At 37.0% G+C, this 22,715-nt stretch overlaps 1 protein-coding gene across 4 annotated transcripts in view; it reads left to right on the top strand.

Annotated features, from left to right (window-relative positions):
* Positions 1 to 22,501, top strand: part of ARHGAP28 (Rho GTPase activating protein 28) — a 74,030-nt gene extending 51,529 nt beyond the window's left edge. The window contains exons 9-16 of one of the 4 annotated variants that reach the window (XM_087890428.1): positions 3,640 to 3,802; positions 9,847 to 9,929; positions 10,671 to 10,868; positions 11,983 to 12,126; positions 14,179 to 14,385; positions 15,341 to 15,465; positions 19,103 to 19,167; positions 19,865 to 22,501. In XM_087890428.1, coding sequence (XP_087746554.1) covers positions 3,640 to 3,802; positions 9,847 to 9,929; positions 10,671 to 10,868; positions 11,983 to 12,126; positions 14,179 to 14,385; positions 15,341 to 15,465; positions 19,103 to 19,167; positions 19,865 to 19,965 — 1,086 coding nt within the window. In that variant the 3' untranslated portion in view covers positions 19,966 to 22,501. Of the gene's footprint in view, positions 1 to 3,639; positions 3,803 to 9,846; positions 9,930 to 10,670; positions 10,869 to 11,982; positions 12,127 to 14,178; positions 14,386 to 15,340; positions 15,508 to 19,102; positions 19,168 to 19,864 lie in introns of all 4 variants that reach the window. The other 3 variants (XM_087890427.1, XM_034429511.3, XM_034429510.3) reach the window with 3 other exon arrangements.
* The last annotated feature ends 214 nt before the right edge of the window (positions 22,502 to 22,715 follow it).

Here is a 22,715-nt window from a genome sequence, read left to right as displayed (position 1 = left end):
AGACTGTCTGGACAAGTCCCTGCAGTTTTCTTGGCAAGGTTTTTGAGAAGTGATTTTTCAATTGCCTCCTTCCTAGGGCTGAGAGAAAGTGATTGGATCAAGTTCGCATCGCTGACTCTGTGCCCAAGAAGGCCTCCTGGTTTCTAGCCTTATGTTTTAGCCACTATACCAAACTGGCTTTCATCCCATACCCATATTGAGTATTAAATATGCTGAGTAAAAACAACAGGGAAATTAATGAAGTGTGGCAAATAGGTACTGTATATTCTGTCCAGCATCCTATTTCTGCAGATCTGCAAATAATTATTGACTTTTAGTAACCACATAGCTTTTCTCATAATGTTATGTTCCTAACCAGGTCTTTCAGACCTTTCAATGGTCACCTATTATCACTATAACTGAGTCAATTCACCTTGTTGTTGGTCATTCCCTTTTCTCTTTCCTTCTGCCTTTCCCAGAGTTAGAATTTTTTCCAGAGAACTAGGTCTTTAACCTTTTTGCCATCGCATGCCAGGAGGTGGGGGGCGGGGGAGGTTTGTGCGTGCATGTGCCCACACCCATAATTCTATGCGCCCCACCCCACACATGCACACATGATTCCCTCTTCCCCCCTGCTCCTGTCACATAATGGCCCAGAAGGCCCATTTTTCTTTCTCACCTGGCTCCAGATCCTCTCTATGTGCCTGGGGAGGGTGAAAACAGCCTTCCCCACCCCCTCAGAGGCCCTCCGGAGGCATAAAACGGCCCGTTTCCCAACTTCCGGTTGGACAGGAAGTGATGTTTTTTGCTGTCCCCAGCCTGCAGAGTCTCTAGGAAGTTGGGAAATGGGCCATTCTGGGCCTCCGGAGGGCTTCCGAGAGGGTGGGAAAGGCTGTTTTCGCCCTCCCCAGATGCATAGAGAGGATCTGGAGCCAGGTGAGAAAGAAAAATGGGCCTTCCCACCCACCCATCCCCACCCCCCAGGCCCTCTGGAGGCAGGAAACAGCCTGTTTCCCTACTTCTGATGGGCCCAAAAGGCCCGAAAATCAGCTAGTCGGCACGCATGCACCTCAGAGCTGAGCTGGCATGCCCACTAATATGGCTACACATGCCACAGGTTCGCCATCACAGGTATAAGATATCCGAAGGATGACAACTTGAGCTTGTTCATTTGTACCTCTAGTGAGAATTCTGGATTTAAATTTTTCATTTCATTTTTTTTTTTCTTGACTGGTCATATTATTTTCAGGAATTTTTTCCAATATCAGAGTTCCAATGTCAATAATCTTCCTATCCTACTTCTTCAAATTTCAATTTTTACTTCCATAGATTGTCACAGACAATACCGTGATATTATGATCTTTGTAGGTATAGACACATTGTAGCATTTCAATATCTTTTACAAAGTGAATTGGGTCTGATAATTTTGTTAAATCTTTATAGTATTTGCTGCTATATTTGCTGCTATAGTGTTATTAACCATGACAGTTATCATCTGCTTGCTTTAGCTCACTGTTTAAAACTGGGAAAAATACTTAAGATTATGTATGTATGTTTGCATCTTTGACCTAGATCTGGTGTACTGTTTTGCTGCATAATGCATTATCCCACCCATCAAGCTTTCCTGAAGATGGGTGATATCATCTCTTTTAAATATTAAATAAACATGCTGAAGTGATGCAGCAAAGAGTAGATGTGAAGGAGAGAAAGAGAGAGGCAAAAACAGAGGCAGAAAGAGACTAGACAGAACAGTTCTTCCACCTAAACAAAATCTCCTCAGAAGATATCTTACCAAGACCTTCTGTTTGGAGGCCTCTGTCAGCCTTGCCAATTATATTCAATTTATGCAAGAGAACAAATGTATAATTCAAAGAACACAAAATTCCATTACTATGGGAGAGATTATTCAAAATAAATTATAAGCTGATGCTACTTGTAAGGAAGTCGTCTTCTCTATCTTTTTCTTTTAGAAGCATCCATAAAACCCAAGAGTGAATAGCCCTATTACATTACCATAGTTTCAGATAACATAATTCTAGTTTATCAGTTCTTTGGTGCATGTATCAGATTTCCTACTGATAAAGAGCTAATTTTGCTGATGTTCCTCAGTTCCAGTTTTGAGTCAATAAATATTGTTGTAGCTATGCTAGTCTGCTTCTTGCCTACTGAAGCTCACTACACAATAGCTGATATTACCAGTAAGAAGCCATGTGGTGTTATGCTAGGAGAAGGAAGACCAAGTTCAAATTCACCTCCAGCCATGGAAACTCAATGGGTGACTTTCTCGCAGGGCTGTTGTGAAGAGAAACAGATGAGGTGAATGCTATGCATTCTGCATTGAAGAGAGGCTGGATACAGCTCTGAGAAATCTGACTACAACTAAAAAATAAATCCATTAGAAACACCTTTCCATATTAATCTGAAGTATCTTGAATCTTTAGCTTGGATTTTTTTTTCAGCTGGTCATTTCCTAAACATTCAATGCTTTATCTGTTCCAATTATTATATATTGCAGCAAGAACAATACTATCAGCATTAGATTTCATACAGTTTATAAACTGCCTTATTTGTTTTCTTTATTTGTCTTCTGAGCCACCGTGATATGTTTTTACTAGGTCAGACTTCCCTGTATTAGAAGAAAAGCCAAAAATCCCTAGCAAAAATGAAAATGTAATGCTTTTAATTTCAGTTATTGAATCATTTAATGTTAGCCAAAAAGTGGAAACAGAAAAAGGACATTTTTAAAGCTGATCCAGATTTAACCATTCAAAGCCATTGTTTATTATGTTGACATTCCCATTTGAAAGCATTCCCATTTCTTAAAGAAAATACATGTGGTTCTGATTTAAAATTATTCTTTGAATGTAGCAGCTGAATAAAGTCTCAAAGAATCTTCTGTGTTCTTTAATTTCTACTTGTATCTATAAAAGGTTGGTGCCAGCTGGGCCATGTTTCAGTGCAGGCAAGAAATGCGCAAAGCTATCTAGATATTGTGTGGGGTTACAAACTTAAGAAGATAAATAATCTATTTTAGAGTGATATGTAAACCATTAGTTCAAATATCTTTATTATCTTTTATATTACTTGCTTCATGAACATTACCAGAACAACAAGGATTTGTCATGGGAGTTATCCACCAAAATGCAGACATAGAGCAGATTTTATTTTTGCCTGTGCTATATCATCTTCTCCTTTGTCAGTGGGATTTCTCTGCTTAACTTAAAATTTCTTGTGATAGCTACTTCAGAATTAGAAAATACTGTGAGAAAAAAGACTATTTCATTATTCTACTGCACTGCTCAATGCTAAATTGCAAAGTCTCGAGTCTACGTATAATCAAAGTACAGCTTAGTCTAATTGAATTGAGTATTATTTGTATTATTACATATGTTTGATATTGATATTCAAACTATATAAAATGGTTTAAAAGTGTTATACTTAATCCAGGAGCAAACTATATATACTTTATAAATTATATGATAAATAATAAATTAATAAAATGTATTAATTTTATATTAAGTAATTATATTAATTTAATAATAACTTCATTGATAAATACTGTATTCTGTCTAATCGAGTTGTTTCAAAACAATAAAATATAATACAATTTCTTTTATCAGTGGTCATGTTTAACATTAGTCACATTTGCTTATCCTGTAGAGTCTTCGCCAAGAAATTGAAACAAAATTTGATGAAGATACTTTTGACTGGGATCAAGTACGCAACAATGATGCCGCAGGACTGCTGAAGATGTTTGTACGAGAACTACCAAGTCCTCTCTTCCCTGTGGAATATTTGCCTGCTTTTATCACATTAGTAGAAAGTAAGTAGGGAGGACTCAGTGTTTCACAGACGAATTGTTTTTATTAAAAAAATTAAGCACTGTAGTATATTTTTTAATTTCAGCAAATTCATCCACCTCACTCCATGTCAGCTGCAACTCCACGTCAATACACATAACTCCTATTGCTTTTCCCAGGGGACATGTGCATTTCTGATTTACTTCTATTAAATCTGTGAGATTGCCTCCTGCTGCTCAGGTACCTAGTCTGGATAGTTGGATAGAATATGCCATGCGTGCCATATAATAAAGGGGAAAATGAAGAGAGAAAAGTGAAAAGTGAAATTTTTGGCTGTATCAATAGGTACCATCTCTCAGGTCTAGATGTTACTCTTTCAAAATACAGACCATGTTCATAATATTTATAACTTGAAAAATGTATAAGCAGTTTATTAATAGAAAGAACTTAGTCTCCGTGACAAATCTACAGTATTGTAAAATATATCATTTAAGTTATGTACATCTCATTATTCCACAGTCATGTGGAATACTCAAGACCCTATTGTTCCGCCAGGCTGGGTTAGCAATATAATTTTAAATTGGATGTTTTAAATTTTTGGGGTTTTAAATTAAGCCAAATTTATTTAATATTTTTAAATTATTTTAAATTGATGTTTATTCTGTTTTTAATTAGGCTGTACACCGCCCTGAGTCCTTCGGGAGAAGGGCAGTATAGAAATAAAATTATTATTATTATTATTATTATGTGCAAAGGACATTCTTTCTTATCATGATAAGCCAAAAGTAAACAAACCACAAAATGACTTGCCTCAGTGTATAACCAAGGCATAATTTGAGCTGGACTTGCAGTTTAGTGGCCCAATGCTGCTAGACCTAGGCAACGTGACAATAGTGATAGAATGATGTAAAGCAATGCTCTTCACTTGTCAAAACACAAAAGTGAAAGAACTCATCTCACTGGGCTGTTTTATGTCATTCCAACACCACCTACAGTTTCTACACCTGCACATGAGTAGAAGTCTCTGACAGCATTTTCCAATACTCCATAGAAAGCACTGGAAGAAGCCATTGGAGCAACATGAAGAGAAATAATGTGCCCATTTATTTTTTAGAAGCAAGAGAGCAAAGAATACCTTTCAAATGTAAAATACCTCAACTTCAATATGATAATATCAGTACACAAGAATGCACCCTGTTATCAATATTTTGTTTTCTATCCTGTTCAGTAAAAATAGATCATTTTATTTCCAGTTCACATTGTATAATTTCAGCGATTGCCAGTGCTATTGTAAGTTATGACATTCCAAGGGCTAATGATGGGCAGAGCTGAAATGATACATTTCACCTTGATAATACCATAGCTAAGCAAATGGGAGAAGCCATACTGAACTGCTGTATTTCAATCAGTGTGAATTATTTTGTAATGAAAAATTAATTGTTTCCATTCATATTTTTAGATAATTGTGGTATAATTTTATGGAATTCTGTGTGGTTTTCTTTTCCCCTTTTTGTTTTAATAAAATATAATTTTATTTTAATTACAATTACAATTTAATTTGTATGGAATGAAGAAAGAAAAATTGTGTAATGCTAACTAAAGTCAATGAATTTTGGCCAAGCAAAAATTAAATTATATTTTGAACTTCATTTTGTTTGAAATACTACTTTGCGTTTATATCAGGCTCTATCACGCTGAGAATATTTCAAGCTTGAAATAGCCACATTTTCAGCTCAAAATCCCTGTTTCATAATAAAAGCAGAGCAGCTTTAGCCTTAAAACACTTCTGGTATAGTGGGAACAACTCCTTTTTAACTCTGAAGAATGTTTTAAGCTCAAATTATTTTTAATTAAAATAATTAAATGAAATTGTACTTTTAAAACATGCACAGTATAGCACTAATAGGTGGTTTTTAGGGAGGATTATAGATCTGATTATATAAAGTCCAGCTTTGTTGAAAGATATTTCTGTGAATTTTTAAAGGATTTTTACTGATCATCTAAAAACAGTTAATTTTTCATGACTCCAGTTCATCTTTTACAGACAGAAATGTTATGCTATTTCATATAATGTCTGTGGCATTATCCCCTTTAATAAAAAACACACTTTTTGGACTGTTGAAAGAGGATCTTCTGGGAGACAGTTCCATGTTGTTTATTATTGTAATGTCTTGTCCCTTAGCTACTTTTTATACTTTCATCCATGCAGGATATAGAATCCCTGCCAAAGGCAAAACTGCCAGTGATATCAGTGATATAATTGGTTGAGTCAGGATAGTCTGTATCACAGGATTAAAATGAACTGCTGGGAATTGATGCCAACCAATCCCCTTATACCCCCTTTACTTTGGGTTAGAAAGACAATGTTGTTTCTATGCCATTTACAAATCCTCGGCTAATATGGTTCAGTACTTTCATATAAACTGATGGCGAGTGATAAATTATCCTAGGACTGTAAAAACGTGAAGGAATTTTTCAAACTGATGACGTTTTGATTAAATCAGCCCATTGAGACAGCTCCAATGAAGGGACATGGATCCTGCTTCCAACTAGTATATTGAATTAGGAGAGTTCAAAGTCCTTCATAGGCTTTAAAGTACTTCAGAACTAATAGGCTTTGCAATCATTGTTATCTCTGCCTCCTAAGGCAGGCCCTGCAGGTACCTCAAAGTGATTTAGAGTAAAGCATATGATGAAGTAACTTATGATACATGGCATAGCAAGAAAGTTATACCATGGGTGTCACAACAATTAAGTGGTCTCAAAAAATACTTCTTAAACAGTGTTTTAACTATGGTTCCTTAAGGATTTATCATTAAGTAGAATTCAAATTGAATTTGACAGGTTAAATAAATGGGCTGTAAATAACATAATGGATTTTAATAGAGACAGATACAAAGGTATTTCCTTAGGAAATAGAAATCAAATGTATTGACAATGAATGAAAGACGTCTTGCTTTAGATTCATTCAATGGGCAAGAAGTAGATTTAACAGAGACAGCTTTTTGTGGTTCTGTCTGGATTTTAGCAGAGAGAATTTTACAATGCTTCAGTTAAGGTTTTTCAACCAACTGCAAAATTATGTTCAGGTTGGATTGTCATTTCCCTATAGGAAATATGGTTTTCCCATCAGTGAAAAGTAAATTGAGGTTTTTATGTATTCTCCAAAATAGTTTCCAGATTGTAGTGGTGTTTTACATGAGTACTTTGTGCCTAATCTAATTTTGGGATCTTGGAAATAGCTCTGCAGGCATTAGTCATGGTCTTTTTTCTTAAGAGGCTATAAGGAGAGCATACATCTACCACTCTTCAGTGTAAGGTGCCTCAGGATTCATTTAAAAGCTTATTGTTGTTATTGCTTTTAATAGGGTTACTGTTATTTAGAATAGACTCTTTCATAGCCACTTAAACTGACCTAGCTTCAAAATGAAGAGAATGAGGGGTGGGGGTGGGGGTGGGGGTGGGTGGGGAACGGCTCTCACCCTGGTCACCACTTTTTTATCATCCTACCATCGGAAAGGAGATATAGAAATATAGCCAGATGCACAAACAGGCTGAAGAACAGTTTTTATCCGTGGGCTGTCAGATTCCTGAATGAGAAATAACGTCATAATTACGCAGTATGATGGACTGCAGGGCCAATGTGTAACTTGTTCACACTGGTGTAATAGGACTGGGTGTTTTGTTAATATGATTTATTGGGTTAGGGATTTTCTGTCTACACTGTGAGTTGTATTGTGTTGGGGTGTGTGCACTGAGTGAGCTCAACCAATCTCATTGTACATATGTTGTGCACTGACAATAAAGATTTGAAATTGAAATTGAAATAGGTGGAACTGGTATATATGATAGAATTATTAGAAAATTACAGGCCGGACCGCTATACATTTAATCAACCCAATCAGTAATTAAATTACAATAATTGAGAAAATGCAACCCTACTGCATATTCCAAAGCCTTCAGTAACAATAGCAATAGTTTAGTGTCAGGGCTTTATTTTCCATGGTCAGTAACTGAATTAGGTAACCAGTTTTGTTTTACATCTTATTCAAGAATAAATTCTAGGAAGCATAGCTAATGAATAGAACTGCTTGAAGGTATTTAGTAATATCTGGGGTATTACAGGTTGCTGACTCTGTAATTTCAGGTTTTTTAAAAAAAATTAGAAAGAGGAAAAGTGTCACTTTATTATGGGATTAATTTCTAGACTCTTTTCTTATCCTTGCACCTTTTGCATGTGCAGGCAAGATTTAAATCTGCTCTAAGACATGACAGAGCCACTCTGCTTTTAGAAAGCTAAAGTATTGAAATGTACTATTTTCAGCTATCAAGACAGAGATGTATTATGTTATACAGAGGACTTGTCCTTTGAACTAAAAATTATGGTTTTTCAGACATCAAAGAACTGATTGGCAAGCGATAATGAAAAATGGCCTGTTTGTGACCCAGATAATATCAGCTATGCAGAGAATGAATCCCGAAAGACAAGGCTTCCTTGTGAAGGATATAGTATTTTAATAGCCCAAGCAGATGTTTTCCATATTATATAATGCTGCGCACTTGAGACTGACTAAATAAATAAATGAAAAAAAAAATACCCAAACTGCATAGAAATTAAGAAGTAAATCCATACTCAATTTCAGGTGTGAAAAAACCTCCTAATCTTGAATATGAATCTGTAGAATGTGAGGAACTACAAAATAATATTTTCTTAATCATTGCTTTATCAAATGTTTTTGTTGTGGGTTGTGACTTTTTTATTATCACTACAATAATCCAAAGGTTAGTGAAAACATCAAGAAAATGAAATACAAATTAGACCATTCTGGAAGAAGGATTAACAATATCAAAAAAAATATATATACCAATGCAATCTTGTTGATTTTTTTATTTTTATTTTTTTTGGCTCCAGAAGAATGTCCCAATCTGAATAGACTATTTATCTGATGCCATCAAAACAATCTTGTCTGTTTTTCTTTATTTATTTTCCTCCCAGGCAAGAATGGCAAAATAATTAAGACTTGTGCCAGCATGTGGACAGGCTAGAGCTATTAACACATTCAATTCTAACATTGTTAATAATAGAACAGAGTTTAGCTAAGACTAAAAATAGTGCTCTTAGTGGGGCATTAGAAAGCATGCAGCGTATTGCCAATTTTTAAAGGCAGATTACACAGTAGATCCAACAAATTGTAAGAGCTGTAGGCTTCCTGCAGGAAGCCAGAAGGCAAACTTGGAATGTAGAATGCGTCTAATGCCCATAGAAAATAATCATCCTACATATACAGTACTTTTCAATTGGCACAATATCTGAAAAAGTAAACTAATGAGAATGCTCCATACTTTTTCTAACCACCAAGGTTACTCTCTGCTTTTTTTCCCCAACTATCTTCACCATTTTATTTTCTAAGAAAATTTTACACATGCCCTTAGGGCATTCCTGGGATTTATTTGATAAGTTATTGATATCCAATACTTCACTTTGCGCTGTCAAAATTTTCACTTAATTGATTACAAAATATATTTAACATAATCTGAACCTAAAATTTTTAAAGTTAAATTGATTAGGGAATCAACATCAAAAAAGAAACACAAGAATGATCAGATACCACTTCAAATGTCAGGTCTAATGACTTTAGAACTCAGGAATAGCACAAATCTGACATAGATTGTTCAGGCTCTATTTCAGACATTTGGGAATTTATCAATAAATTATGAATTAATAGAATCTCTACATGCCTAAATAGAATTAAACCCATTCAGTGAGGATAATTTTAGTAACAGCTTTTCAACTAAGAAAATGAAAAGCTATATATCATTGCCATTGTACATCTCTGCCACAGCTTAAAACCAGTGTTTCCCTTTCTGTCCTATTCCTTAAAGCTACTGAGGAAGGAATAGTGAATGAAGTTTACTTCTTGTTTGATTTATGTTCCTATTTGACAAGTATCTTTAATCCTTACCTATGACATTCATTGAAAGCCATAGCTTCATATGTCATGCTAGATTCCTACCAGGTAGCCCACTTCAGTTGTTTTACAGACTTTTTCTGATCTTTCATTCTTAGAAATCTCCAAAATCAAACTGCAGCTTCAAGCTTTGCATTTGCTGATCATGCTTCTTCCCGATGCTAGTCGCGATGCAGCCAAGGTAGGCATTTGTTCAATAGGGCTTGACATTAATCTATATTTGATCATGTTCCCGTGATCCAATAATAAATGCAATAAATAAAATTCCCCCAAGCCTTCAACAAACCTGCCACTTTCTTGTCCTTAGGGAATTTCCTCAGCCTGGAACCTCCCAGCTTCCACAACTCCCAGCTCATTTCTACATAAAGCTCTTTTTGAAGTGAAAAGACTAGCAGAGTTGTATCTATGATTTATGGAGCTCCAAACCTTTTCTCTGAATTCTCAGGAAAAATCCTTTATAAATGTACTTAATGAGGCTGAGTGAAACTTCAGTTTTTCAAATCAAATGGACTTATTAAATTGAATGACAATCATATAGGATATTGGGTGATTCACACTTGGTTACTTGGTAGGTAATCCTTGGTACTGGCATATATACACCAAATGGAATAATTTGTACAACAAACGTGCAATTTGTACAATTATAATTATAACTTCGATCGCCTTATGAGATGAGTCCACACATTGATAGATAAAGGACAATCTGTCGTATAATTTCTTCAATTTGATTTTAAATTGGCAGAATTAAAATATTTCAAATACATAGTGTTATACTATTATATAAGCTTTAGTTGTTTTTTGGGAAATATAGTCCAGCGTTATTTAAATCCATGGAAATAATTCTTTTTTTTTTTTTTTACAAAATGAAATCAACAGCAGTGTTTATCAATAAATATCAGTGATTTTATTGATTTTTATTTAGGCCCTTCTACAGTTTTTGAAGAAGGTAGTTGCTAATGAAAATAAAAATAAAATGACTTTATGGAATGTCTCCATGATTGTTGCCCCAAACCTCTTCATCTACAAAGGCAAACATGCCAATCAAGAAGAGATGCTAGCAGCGGCCACCACTGCTCATGTTGTAAGGCTTTTGATTAAATACCAAGATATCCTATGGATGGTAAGCAATGATTTCAATTTTACTGTTAAATAGTATTGCCATTTTTCTTGCAGAGATCTTCCCTTTGTCTGGGTCTTAAAATATCTAGAAATTATACCCATGTAAAGCTAGCTCAGTGACTAAGACACTGAGCTTGTTGATCAGAAGGTCAACGGTTCAGTGGTTCAAATCCCTAATGCCGCGTAATGGGGTGAGTTACTTGTCCCAGCTTCTGCCAGCTGTTACTTGTCCCAGCTTCTGCCAACCTAGCAGTTCGAAAGCACGTAAAAAATGCAAGTAGAAAAATAAGGACCACCTTTGGTGGGAAGGTAACAGTGTTCTGTGGCCTTTACTGTTTAGTCATGCTAAACATGACCATGGAGATGTCTTCAGACAACGCTGGCTCTTCGGCTTTGAAACGGAGATGAGCACTGCCCCCTAGAGTCAGGAACAACTAGCACATATGTGCGAGAGGAACCTTTATCTTTACCTTTAAAGGTAGCTGCCTTGCAAGATAAAGCTGATATTTATGTTTAAATTAAGTGCTTATTCAGCAGCAATAAAGTCATGCCTTCCCAAGCACTAGTAGTAAGCTTTTTCCATGTATTTAGAAGTTACAAGAATCTATAAGGAGTGCTGATTAAATAATACCACATTTATAATTCACCGATTCCTGTATTGTTGTTTTCATACTTTTCGGTCCATGACAGTATTTGTGAATGGTGTAGACGCAAATAAAATCTGATTCGTGTAGCCATGAAAAGAGCAGGCACCAAGATAAGAAACCATATATGTTTTCATCCTATGAAAGTACTTGTAAAATGGTGGTTCTGGAGCTATAGAATTATTTTTTTACCTCCTTCACTTGTGTCCGATTCTTGGAGACTTCCTGGACAACTCCTTGCAGTTTTCTTAACAAGATTTTTCAGAAGTGTCTCCGTTCTAGAGCTGTAAGAAAGCGACTGGTCCTATTGCTATTTGTTCATTTATTCATTCATTCATTCATTTATTCATTCATTCATTCATTCATTCATTTGCTGCCCATCTTAACCTTACTTTTTACCTTTATTATTCTGATGAAACTCAGAAAACTATTTGTCATGTAAACTTATCTTCCTTTTATTTTTATATGTAGGTCCCAACATTTCTAATTACTCAAGTGAGAAAGATGAACGAGGCAGCAATGAACAATATGAAAAAGCAGCTCATGTTTGACAAGGGTGTAAGAAAACTATTGAGAAGGAAAACTATGGACCGGGAGAGACCAGAAAAAACAGAGGTTGTTATTTTATTAAGAAAATAAATAAATTTTCTTAAACAAATCAGCATAGATTCCAAATAATGTGCAATAAAATAAATGAAATAATATAATGGGATCCAGAGGAGCTTAACTAGTCTTTGTAGAATGAATCTAAGTGCTATGGATTACAATTGCCTAGGTGCCAAAGTTTTATATTTGCACATACAGTTATTTATTTAGAAGTGCTAATTCTATCTATATTAGTTTTACTTAAAGAATAAAACTTAACTAAAGACAGAGCAGTTAATCCAGTGGTTGCCTTTTAAGGGGTTGGCTTTTTAGAATAGAATAGAATAGAATAGAATAGAATAGAATAGAATAGAATAGAATAGAATAGAATAGAATAGAATAGAATAGAATAGAATAGAATAGAATAGAATTTTTTATTGGCCAAGTGTGATTGGACACAAAGGAATTTGTCTTGGTGCATACGCTCTCAGTGTACAAAAAAGAAAAGATACGTTTGTCAAGAATCATAAGGTTCAACACTTAATGATAATCATAGGGTACAAATAAGTAATCAGGAAACAATATCAATATAAATCGTAAGGATGCAAGCAACAAAGTTACAGTCATACAGTCATAAGTGGAAGGAGATGGGTTGTGGGAACGATGAGAAGATTAATAGTAGTGCAGACTTAGTAAATAGTTTGACAGTGTTGAGGGAATTATTTGTTTAGCAGAGTGATGGCGTTCGGGAAAAAACTGTTCTTGTGTCTAGTTGTTCAGGTGTGCAGTGCTCTATAGCGTCATTTTGAGGGTAGGAGTTGAAACAGTTTATGTCCAGGATGTGAGGGGTCTGTAAATATTTTCCTTTTTTCTTTTTTTAAGCAATGCCTCTGTACTTAAGAATTTCATTTGTTATTGGAGTTTATTTTTCAGGAGACAGGTACAGTATTCTGCTATAAGTGAAATAGCTATTTGCCATGCACTATTTAGGCAGCTCCAGTGGATGGATTCTCCCTGTTTATGAATGAAGATTTCATAGATGATAAGTCTAGAATTTATGACCAAATTTACAGCAAGGCTTTAAATCTGGTGTGCCAATTGACAGAAAATATTTCTATCCATCATAAAAGATGAAACTGATAGTGCTTGGATCAGTAAGCTAAATGTTTGTGAATTTAGCATAAATGTTAGTTTTCAGAACTTTTAAATTATGCATGCCCAGAAAGAGGAAATAAACTGTTAAATAGTTGTTCTTTTCTTTCAGTGGCACTAATTGTTTTAAGGACTGGAAGCAAGTATTACAAATTAAATTATTTTAATTTGATACTTTTCAAAAAAAGAATTGGCCATCTGTAGGCACCTAGTGTAAGGCCAGTCAAATTGTGTTTGCAACTACCTTTTCAACCAGCAATTTACTTTAGTATTAACTGCAATAATAAAATTACTGTCTTTTTATGCCATCAAATTACAATTGAAATTCTCATTAAATGGATAATTTATTTCATATGCCATTACATTATGTGAGTAGAGTAATAATACTTTGGGGGACAGGAGACTTCCTATCTTATTCAGGAATACTGTTCACAGTGAATCTGTGCTGTGCTGTTTACATATGGTTTTAGCACACTGTGTAAATGGTCAATAAACAGTACCATTTGGTCAATATACAATTGGAAAAGATCCAGCAATTTCTAAAGTTAGTTGTTAACCTGTGATCACTAGTCTCTTACATTCAGATGAGCAAGAGCAACAGTCTCAAAGTTATATATATAATGACAAAGATAGTTGGTCAAAGATAGTTCAAGCACATGCACAATTATTGAGATCCCAAATTAAAATGTGTACATATATAGCATAGTCTTGGACATCTTGTATGTAAAGCTGTTGCATTTCAAAGAATCTCCCTAAACTCTGAATGATACCCTTATAGTTATATAAACCAATTCTCCCTTGCATTTATTATAATTTACTGTGTTGTTATGCCCTTGCTTCAGTATCAGAGCTTGCAATAACACTGTAATATAATACCTATAGTACAAATCCTAAAATTTTCTTGATTAGGTCTCTTCATTTTGCCTACAGTTGCAAACACAAAAGGATTATTCAAAAGCCCACTTGCAAGCAAAAAGTACACTTGCTATAGTCCTCCTAGGCAAAATGGGACAACTCAATCCGGCCAGCTGGGGATGGCCTCCTCGCCATTGCCAAGTCTCCTCTGCAAACTCACTGCTGCCAGATCATTGCAAGACAACTCAACATGGGCAAATCACTGTGGAGAAAATTCTCTGGGTATGTAGGTTTCCACCCTTCCTTACTGCTGCCACAGCCGTGCATTCTGTCCATCCGCTCACTCACTTGCCTGCCTCATTTGCACTCCTCTGTCTCTCCATCTGGGTGCCAGAAGCAAGTTGTCCCCACAGTGAATTGCCCATGTTGAGTTGTCCTGCAATGACCTGGTGGCAATGAGTTGGCAGAGGGGACTTGGCCATGGCGATGGGGCCATCCCCATCCGGCCATGCTGAGTTCTCTTAGATCCTCCTCCTAGGTTTACATTCACTTGGACTGCTTCCCTTGATTTAGACTTCTTTTGAATCCTTTCTTTAGCTTGGTTTCAGAATCCTTTCACCTTCCCTTTTTATGTGACACTACAGAAATACAGCCAGTGGGATGGGGTGGGGGAGTTTTGCAGACTGATACATAATTATTTGACAAAGTTGATTTCAGGTTAGGGTTTATTGAGAGTGCATTTTTAAACACTTTTTGTGACTTTTTTTTTTTTGAAAAAAACCTATGCTTTAATTTAAATCTCAACCATTCTTGTAGGTAATCTTTGAACGGTAAGAAATTTAGCAATAGTGGCAGAGATTCAGAGACAGAGAAGAGATTTTTTCACCCACTTGTGTCCTCTGCATCTCAAAAAAAAAATCTCATGTATGTTTTTAAGATGTACAGTAGCTGTCCCCGTAAAACCCTGGAAGTGTGAAAATGCTGTGTGAAAATGCTCTGAAGTGAAAATGCTCTGCCTTTGCTGTTTTACCTCTTCCTTTGCAGCCTTTTTCTCAGAGTTGGTCTTTTCTGAAAGTATCTAGACCAGGATTGGCTTTGTACAGGAGAGAAAGTTGCCATAAGGAAAAGGAGCATGAAAATGCAATTCAGTATAGCATAGTGATTTACAATCATACTATAATATATATTAAATACCGCAGTGGTTTTGCTAAATTATTGTTTGTTCCTTTTTTTGTAGTCTGATATACCTGAAGGTGTGATAAGAGTCCATGCTCCACTGCATTCAAAAGTTTCTATGGCAATTCAACCAAATAATCAAACAAAAGCCAAAGATATTGTGGCACGATTCTATTGTGAAAACAGGCAAGTAAAAGCAGAACAATGGACGAATAGCCCAGATTCAAGGTTCGTTGTTCAAGTAGCCTTTACCTTGTTTAAGAAGTAAAGAAAGCTTGAGCTTGTATTTGACTCTAGTTAATATGCGAGGCTAAGATGGGTCATTATTAATGGAAAGCATCCATGTGATTGCTCTGCCAGAGCATTAATCTACTGTTCATTCACTTGTTCAAGTCATAATTTCCAAGTTTACTAACTTTAGGAACTGAGCTCTGAGCCAAGAAACAAAAGGGAAACAAAAAATGAATTGCTCTAATATCAGCTGAAGCCAAGTGTTACACAAATGAGACCCATTCACCAGTGTTTTCCCCCCCACAAATTGCTCATATTAAAATGAATGAATCTAAAAATTACAACAAGCTGGTTTTAATTATAGTTTCTCTGGCTCAGCTAAAAAAACTAGCTTTGTGCTCGCCCTCTGAACAGCATTTCCTCTCAACAGGCAGAGTAATTAAGAGAAAACCCATGGTTCTTAAAATACCACTTGCAAAGTCCCATTAGGTGTTCACAGACAAGACAGCAGGTAGACAATTTTCATATGGCTTCTTTTTATGGCTTTACAACTTCACTTTTTTTCCTCCACTGTCCATTGCTTCCTACTTTTAATGACAGCTGGATAAGTTTACAAGTTCTAAAGCTAGCATAATTTCCCTCCATTCAAACATATATTACCAGGGATTTGGGTCCATAAATCACTGCACCTGCTAGTGTTCCATTGGCAGAAGAGTGCTGAAAGTTGAGCCTTCTTTTGATACAAAATCTATGGTATCTCCTCTGCCAGTGTAGAAAGACTTCCAGTATGTCCTACAGTTCTTTGTAATTTGTAATTAAAGAGAAAGGTGCATATTTTCAATATGTGTGCCAAACAATTGCATTTATTTACTGAGAATCTAATTTAATGTAGGGAATCTTGAAGAAAAATGTACAGCTAGAATTTGCATAATGTTACATTCACTCCACCAGAAATGCTTGACAGAAATTATCACAGAATTTCATTCTAATTGTAAAATGTAGCTATCCAGAATCGTGATGGAGTTGGGAGGTCTGTAAATCAATCAGATTATGAAATAAATAGAATGAAGCTAGGTACAGTATATTGTTGATTCTTCACAGAAGACTTCAAGTTAAATTTGTAGCAGCAATTCCATTTTATATAGAAGCACTACAATTGCAAAATAGTTAATTTGATTAAATGGTTCTGTACAAAAATAATAGATGTAAATCAGGGGTGATAGCCAGCAGGTTCTGACAGGTTCTGGAGAGCCGGTAGCCGAAATTTTGAGCAGTTTGGAGGGTAGAGCCGAGGATTTTGTTCAATATCTGTATGACAAAATCGCTCAGATTCAGGAAGATCTGGACTCCGACTGGATAGTCTCAGGGGGAGGGACTGGGGCAGGTCTTGAGAATGTTATCTGGGATGAGTTTGATCCTGTGACCCTGAGGACGTGGACAGGATTCTGGGTAGACTGAACGTGACCACTTGTTTATTGGACCCGTGTCCCTCCTGGTTAGTGCTGGCTTTTCGGGAGGTGACACGAGGCTGGTTCCAGGGGATTATAAATGCTACGCTGGGTGAGGGTGTCTTTCCTGACACCTTGAAAGAGGCGGTGGTGAGGCCTCTCCTCAAGAAGCCTTCCCTGGACCCGGCAATGTTGGTAAATTATCGTCCGGTCTCCAACCTTCGTTTTGTGGCGAAGGTTGTTGAGAGTGTGGTTGCGCAACAGCTCCCCCAGCACCTGGATGAAACGACGTATCTGAATCCGTTCCAGTCGGGCTTCAGGCCCGGGTACAGCACGGAAACGGCATTGGTCGCGTTGGTTGATGATCTCTGGAGGGCTCGGGACAGGGGGTGCTCCTCTGTCCTGGTCCTGTTAGATCTCTCAGCGGCTTTTGATACCATCGACCATGGTATCATGCTGCACCGGTTGGAAGAGTTAGGGGTGGGAGGCACTGTGTTGCGGTGGTTCTCCTCCTTTCTCTCTGACCGGTCGCAGTCTGTGTTGACAGGGGGACAGAGGTCAACCCCGAGGCCCCTCATATGTGGGGTGCCGCAAGGGTCGGTCCTCTCGCCTCTCCTGTTCAACATTTATGTGAAGCCGCTGGGCGAGATCATCCATGGTTTCGGGGTGGAATACCATCAGTACGCTGATGACACCCAGCTGTACATCTCCACCCCGGATCACCCCAATGATGCCCTTGAAGTGATGTCCCGGTGCCTGGAGGCTGTACGGATCTGGATGGGGAGGAACAGGCTCAGGCTCAACCCATCCAAGACCGAGTGGCTGTGGTTTCCGACGTCTCGATATAGTCAGTTGACGCCATCACTGACTATTGGGGGCGAATCATTGGCCCCCACGGAGAGGGCTCGCAACTTGGACGTCCTCCTGAATTCACGGCTGTCTTTAGAAGAGCACTTGACGGCCGTGACCGGGAGGATTTTTTAATCAGGTTCGCCTGATTCGCCAGTTGCGTCCCTTTCTGGATCGGGACTCGTTACGCACGGTCACTCATGCCCTCGTCACCTCCCGCCTGGACTATTGTAATGCTCTCTACATGGGGCTCCCCTTGAGGAGCACCCGGAGGCTCCAACTGGCGCAGAGTGCGGCCGCGCGGGTGGTAATGGGAGCGACATGGTGCTCCCATGTAACACCTCTCCTGCGCGAGCTACACTGGCTCCCGGTGGTCTTCCGGGTGCACTTCAAGGTTTTGGTTACCACCTTTAAAGCGCTTCATGGCTTAGGGCCTGGTTATTTACGGGACCGCCTACTACCACCAATAGCCTCCCACCGGCCAGTACGCTCTCATAGAGAGGGACTTCTCCGGGTGCCGTCAGCCAAACAGTGTCGACTGGCGGCCCCTAGGGGGAGAGCCTTCTCTGTGGGGGCACCTACCATCTGGAATGAGCTCCCCCCGGAGATACGGAGGATCCCGGATCTGTGCTCCTTCCGCTGTGCTGTGAAGACCTTTTTATTCCATCAAGCGGGCTTGGCCTAATCTCTTCCCTTTTTAAATATGTAAATTTTAATCTGTTTTTAAATTATTGGGGTATTTTAATTTGTCTGGGCCAAATAATTTAATTTGATTTTATCGGGTTTTTAAATTTTGTGTATTTATGTATTTTATTGTTGGCTGTTCACCGCCCTGAGTCCTTCGGGAGTAGGGCGGTATACAAATCAAATAAACTAAAACTAAACTAAACTAAACCAGAAGCGGAAATTTTGAGTAGTTCGGAAAATTGGCAAATACCACCTCTGGCTGGCCCCAGAGTGGGGTGGGAATGGAGATTTTGCAATATCCTTCCCCCAGGAATGGGGAGGGAATGGGAATTTTGCAGTATCCTTCCCTGGAGTGGGGTGGGAATGGAGATTTTACAATATCCTTCCCCTGCCACGCCCACCAAGCCTCACCACACCATACCCACCAAGCCATGCCCACGGAACCAGTAGTAAAAAAAATTGGATTTCACCACTGATGTAAATTCTTTCCAGACGCTTTTAGGATCCAGTAAACATTAGCCCCAGACAACATAGCGAGAGGTTTAATTCCAGACTTAATCAGAAACCTACCTCTTTGCTACTAGAATGCTTTATTTTTCTATTCTTAGATCTGGATCATCAGAAGAATTGAAAATGCCAATCCAAAGTTTATTTGAAATTGGAGGAAATATAGGTAAGTCCTTATTTAAATCTCAGTAATAGCAACTATGTCCTTGATGCTACCGTTGTCAGTCCAGCCAAGTAGAATGTGCAGCAAGTATGATAGGGCTACATAGTGTTGCTCCAATTTCTTTTAGTACCTAATCCATTTATCTTTATAAAGCAAGATATGAATATGGGACCCCACTAAGATGGATGTTCTGCAAGTCTTAATTGTTTTCTGCATAAGTGCCATGTACCAAATGCTTATTTCAATACTGTAAATTAGAGCATCTCAGAGGAAGTAAATGGATTTACTAAGTGATTTTAGAACATGATGTAATCTGAAAAAACACTCATCATAATTGTTTTGTTTTTTTAGTTTAGAATTAAATTATTTTTCAAGATGAAAGGCAATGGGCCAGCTAGCCACTCAGTCTTAAGATAGAAGGTCAGAGAATCTGTCCTCTCTGTTGGCAACTGCATCATTGTCTGTCTACATACTAACTTTTACACAGTCAGTGTATAGAATTGTCATATATATTTCTCAAGATTCTCAAGACATCGTATTTTGAACACCAAGGCCAAGCATTACATGAGTTCTCCAAAAAGGGTGGCTGCTTTAATACTCCAAGAAGGGATACTTCACTGGTCCTAAAATGCTTTGCGTAATCCTAAATGTAAGGAATTTTTTAAAGGTTAATTTTTTTAACAGCTGATGTTTCTTTCAGGGGAGCATTGTTTGGATCCAGATGCGTATATGCTGGATGTGTACCGTGCCAATCCTCAAGCAGAGTGGGTAATTAAAGAAAAAAGAAGTTCAGTATTTTAAAGACATATTGGCAGAGTGCCTGGGTCAATCTGAAAAGAACAGCGCAAAAGTCTTCCCATCAGGAGCCATAATAAAGCCAAAGCAGGTGTATTCTGTATCTTTTAATCATAAACTAAGCCTTTTATCCTCAAGTATTATAGAACCTGAGAGAACTTCAGGTAATAGTTTGTTATAATAATAATAATAATTTATTTTTAGTGAATACATTTTTACTGGTTTTATTGGTACAGTTGATACGGTTAAAGAATACAATTTGAAACGTAAATCAACACAAAAGAAACTTCTTTTTTCTCCCAATGCCCCTGAGAAGGGAGTTGTACAGTGGCATCCCAAGACCAAGAATCACATTTTAATAGTAAGGTTCTCAATATAAAGGGGATAGCATTTTTTAAAACAGATGGTTTTAAACAGAAAGGTAGATGGTCAGAATGCTATGATAACTTTTTCCTGTTCAAGAACATTTTTTTTATTGTGAAATATTATTACATCTGTGACTCAGTTCCTATTACTAGCTACCAATGAGAAGGAAAACTACTGTGTAAAGTATATTTAGTGTATTGTATATGAATATAAATAGTATATAGAATTGCCATTTTTTCTGAATTTGCCCATTATTGTACAGCTAACACCATTTAATATACAGTATAAATATTTTGTATGGTATACCAATGATAAGCCTACATATCACGTTGAAACTTCCCGCCCCCCACGTACAGAAAAAAAATGTAAATGTAGTTAGATACTTCACAAAATGTTCTTTTAAAATTTAATATCCACACCATATTCATCCAGGTAGTGCTCAACTTGCAATAGTTTGTTTAATGACCGTTTTAAGTTACAATGGCACTGAAAAAAATGACTTAAGATCGTTTTTCACACTTACAACCATTGCTGCATCCCCATGATTACGTGATCAAAATTCAGAACTCTTGGCACGGACTCATATTTATGACAGCTGCAATGTCTTGGGGTCATGTGATCATGTTTTGCGACCTTCTGACAAGCAAGTCAATGCGGAAGCCAGATTCACTTAAAATCTGTGTTACTAACTTAACAACTGTAGTGATTCACTTAGCTCTGACAAGAAAAGTCGGAAATTGGACAAAATTCACTTAACAACTGCTTCACTTAGAAACAGAAATTTTGACCTCAATTGTGGCTGTAAGTCAAGAACTATGTGCAGTTGTTTGCAAGTACAGAGAGTTATTTGTCTTCCTTGTCCAAAACATATTTTCTTATTTCTTTTGCTTGATGTTTAAAATATATCATGGAAAATGATTTCTTTTTGAAGTTTACATAAAATATAACTCTTGATTAAATCAATGCCTATTAAAGCCGAGTGTCCATTAAATGTTGTACATGTTCACGTATGAGAGAACATATGAAAGAAGCGTATGGGTGGTGAGAAAAGGAATAAATAAATCAAAATAAAATAAATATTGGTAAAAATACTTTACTGATAAAATTGTAAATACCCATTTTTGAAGAGAAGCAGCAAACTTTGAGTGAATTTGCCAAAAAACAGATTCACTTCATTGTTTTAGGCCAGGGCTATCAAACTCGCAGCCTGTGGGCCGGATGCGTTTCACTGGCCACACCCATGCCTAGTTTAGCGGACAAAAGTCACAATACATCACGTGACAATGCAAGTTTGACACCCCTATTTTAGGCAAAGACCATTGCTGCTTGAAATTCAGATAAAACTTGGACTTGGTATATTTTGTTCATTAAATCTGAATTATTTCAAAATGAGACCCAGGTCAATGGTGTTATGGTATAGATTAGTGTTATGGTTCCTTTATTATATCATCTCTTACCAAAGAAATTATATATCATTTTCAAGCTCCTATTAAATGTTTAGTGCTTTTAAGCCCAATGGTTTCAACTGGAAAATTGAAAAGGTGCTTCAAACATTTTTGCCTTAAAACAAATGGAATGTAAAACACTTGTCTGCATGACACAATTTATCTCCACTCTCAGTCAGTTGACACACTTTGTGGCATCACATGATCTCAGATGAGCTTGTCAATCATTCAGCAGCCATGATTCTCAATTATGGCAAAGGACTCGCTTTCCAAGCTTTCCTTCTATGGTGGTACCTTCAGGGCTGGTGCAATTATGCGTCATCCTACCCATTTCTTTCCCGTTTTAACTGCTTCTGGCTGTGAATAGCAAAATGATCACAGACAAAATGCGGAGAAGCCAGTTTTGTAGGCATCTGGAAGATTTCATCCCAATGAAGGACAATGGCAAGGCAGTTTACCCTCTGGCAAGTAGTTCACATAATATTGTGAGAGTTGATAGATCAGGAAAATTAGTTTAGCCCCAAACAAGACCAGATCGGATTTTAATATTTCTTGCTTAATTGGGTCAATCAAGTGACTCCAGCTTAGAGTTTGCATCCTGTACTTTACCCACACCTATGATCTAGTTAAGCATGTTTGCAAACTGTATTAAAATGTAATATTTAATAGATAATATTGTGTTTCTCAATGAAGCGAAACTAATCTTGAACAAATAAAAACACACTGTAAAAGAGCGAAATTACTGATGTGGTTCAAGGGGTATATGTCTACTGCATGAACTTACTTTGATATTTTTGTTGTATTTTAATAACTCTACTTAACAGTGTGGTTATAATTCTCATAAGCTACAAAATAGAATTTAAGCATATCTAAATAATGTAAAATATTTACATGGGTGGCTCAGTGAACTTTGTGAATCTTTAAAAAGAGTCAGCTATAAAAGAA

The sequence above is a fragment of the Pantherophis guttatus genome, chromosome 3, assembly GCF_059756535.1.
Source record: "Pantherophis guttatus breed Tessera chromosome 3, ASM5975653v1, whole genome shotgun sequence".
In the NCBI taxonomy this organism is placed as follows: Eukaryota; Metazoa; Chordata; class Lepidosauria; order Squamata; family Colubridae; genus Pantherophis; species Pantherophis guttatus.
Note: the sequence above shows the minus strand (reverse complement) of the source record. Positions and strands in the feature narration are given on the sequence as shown.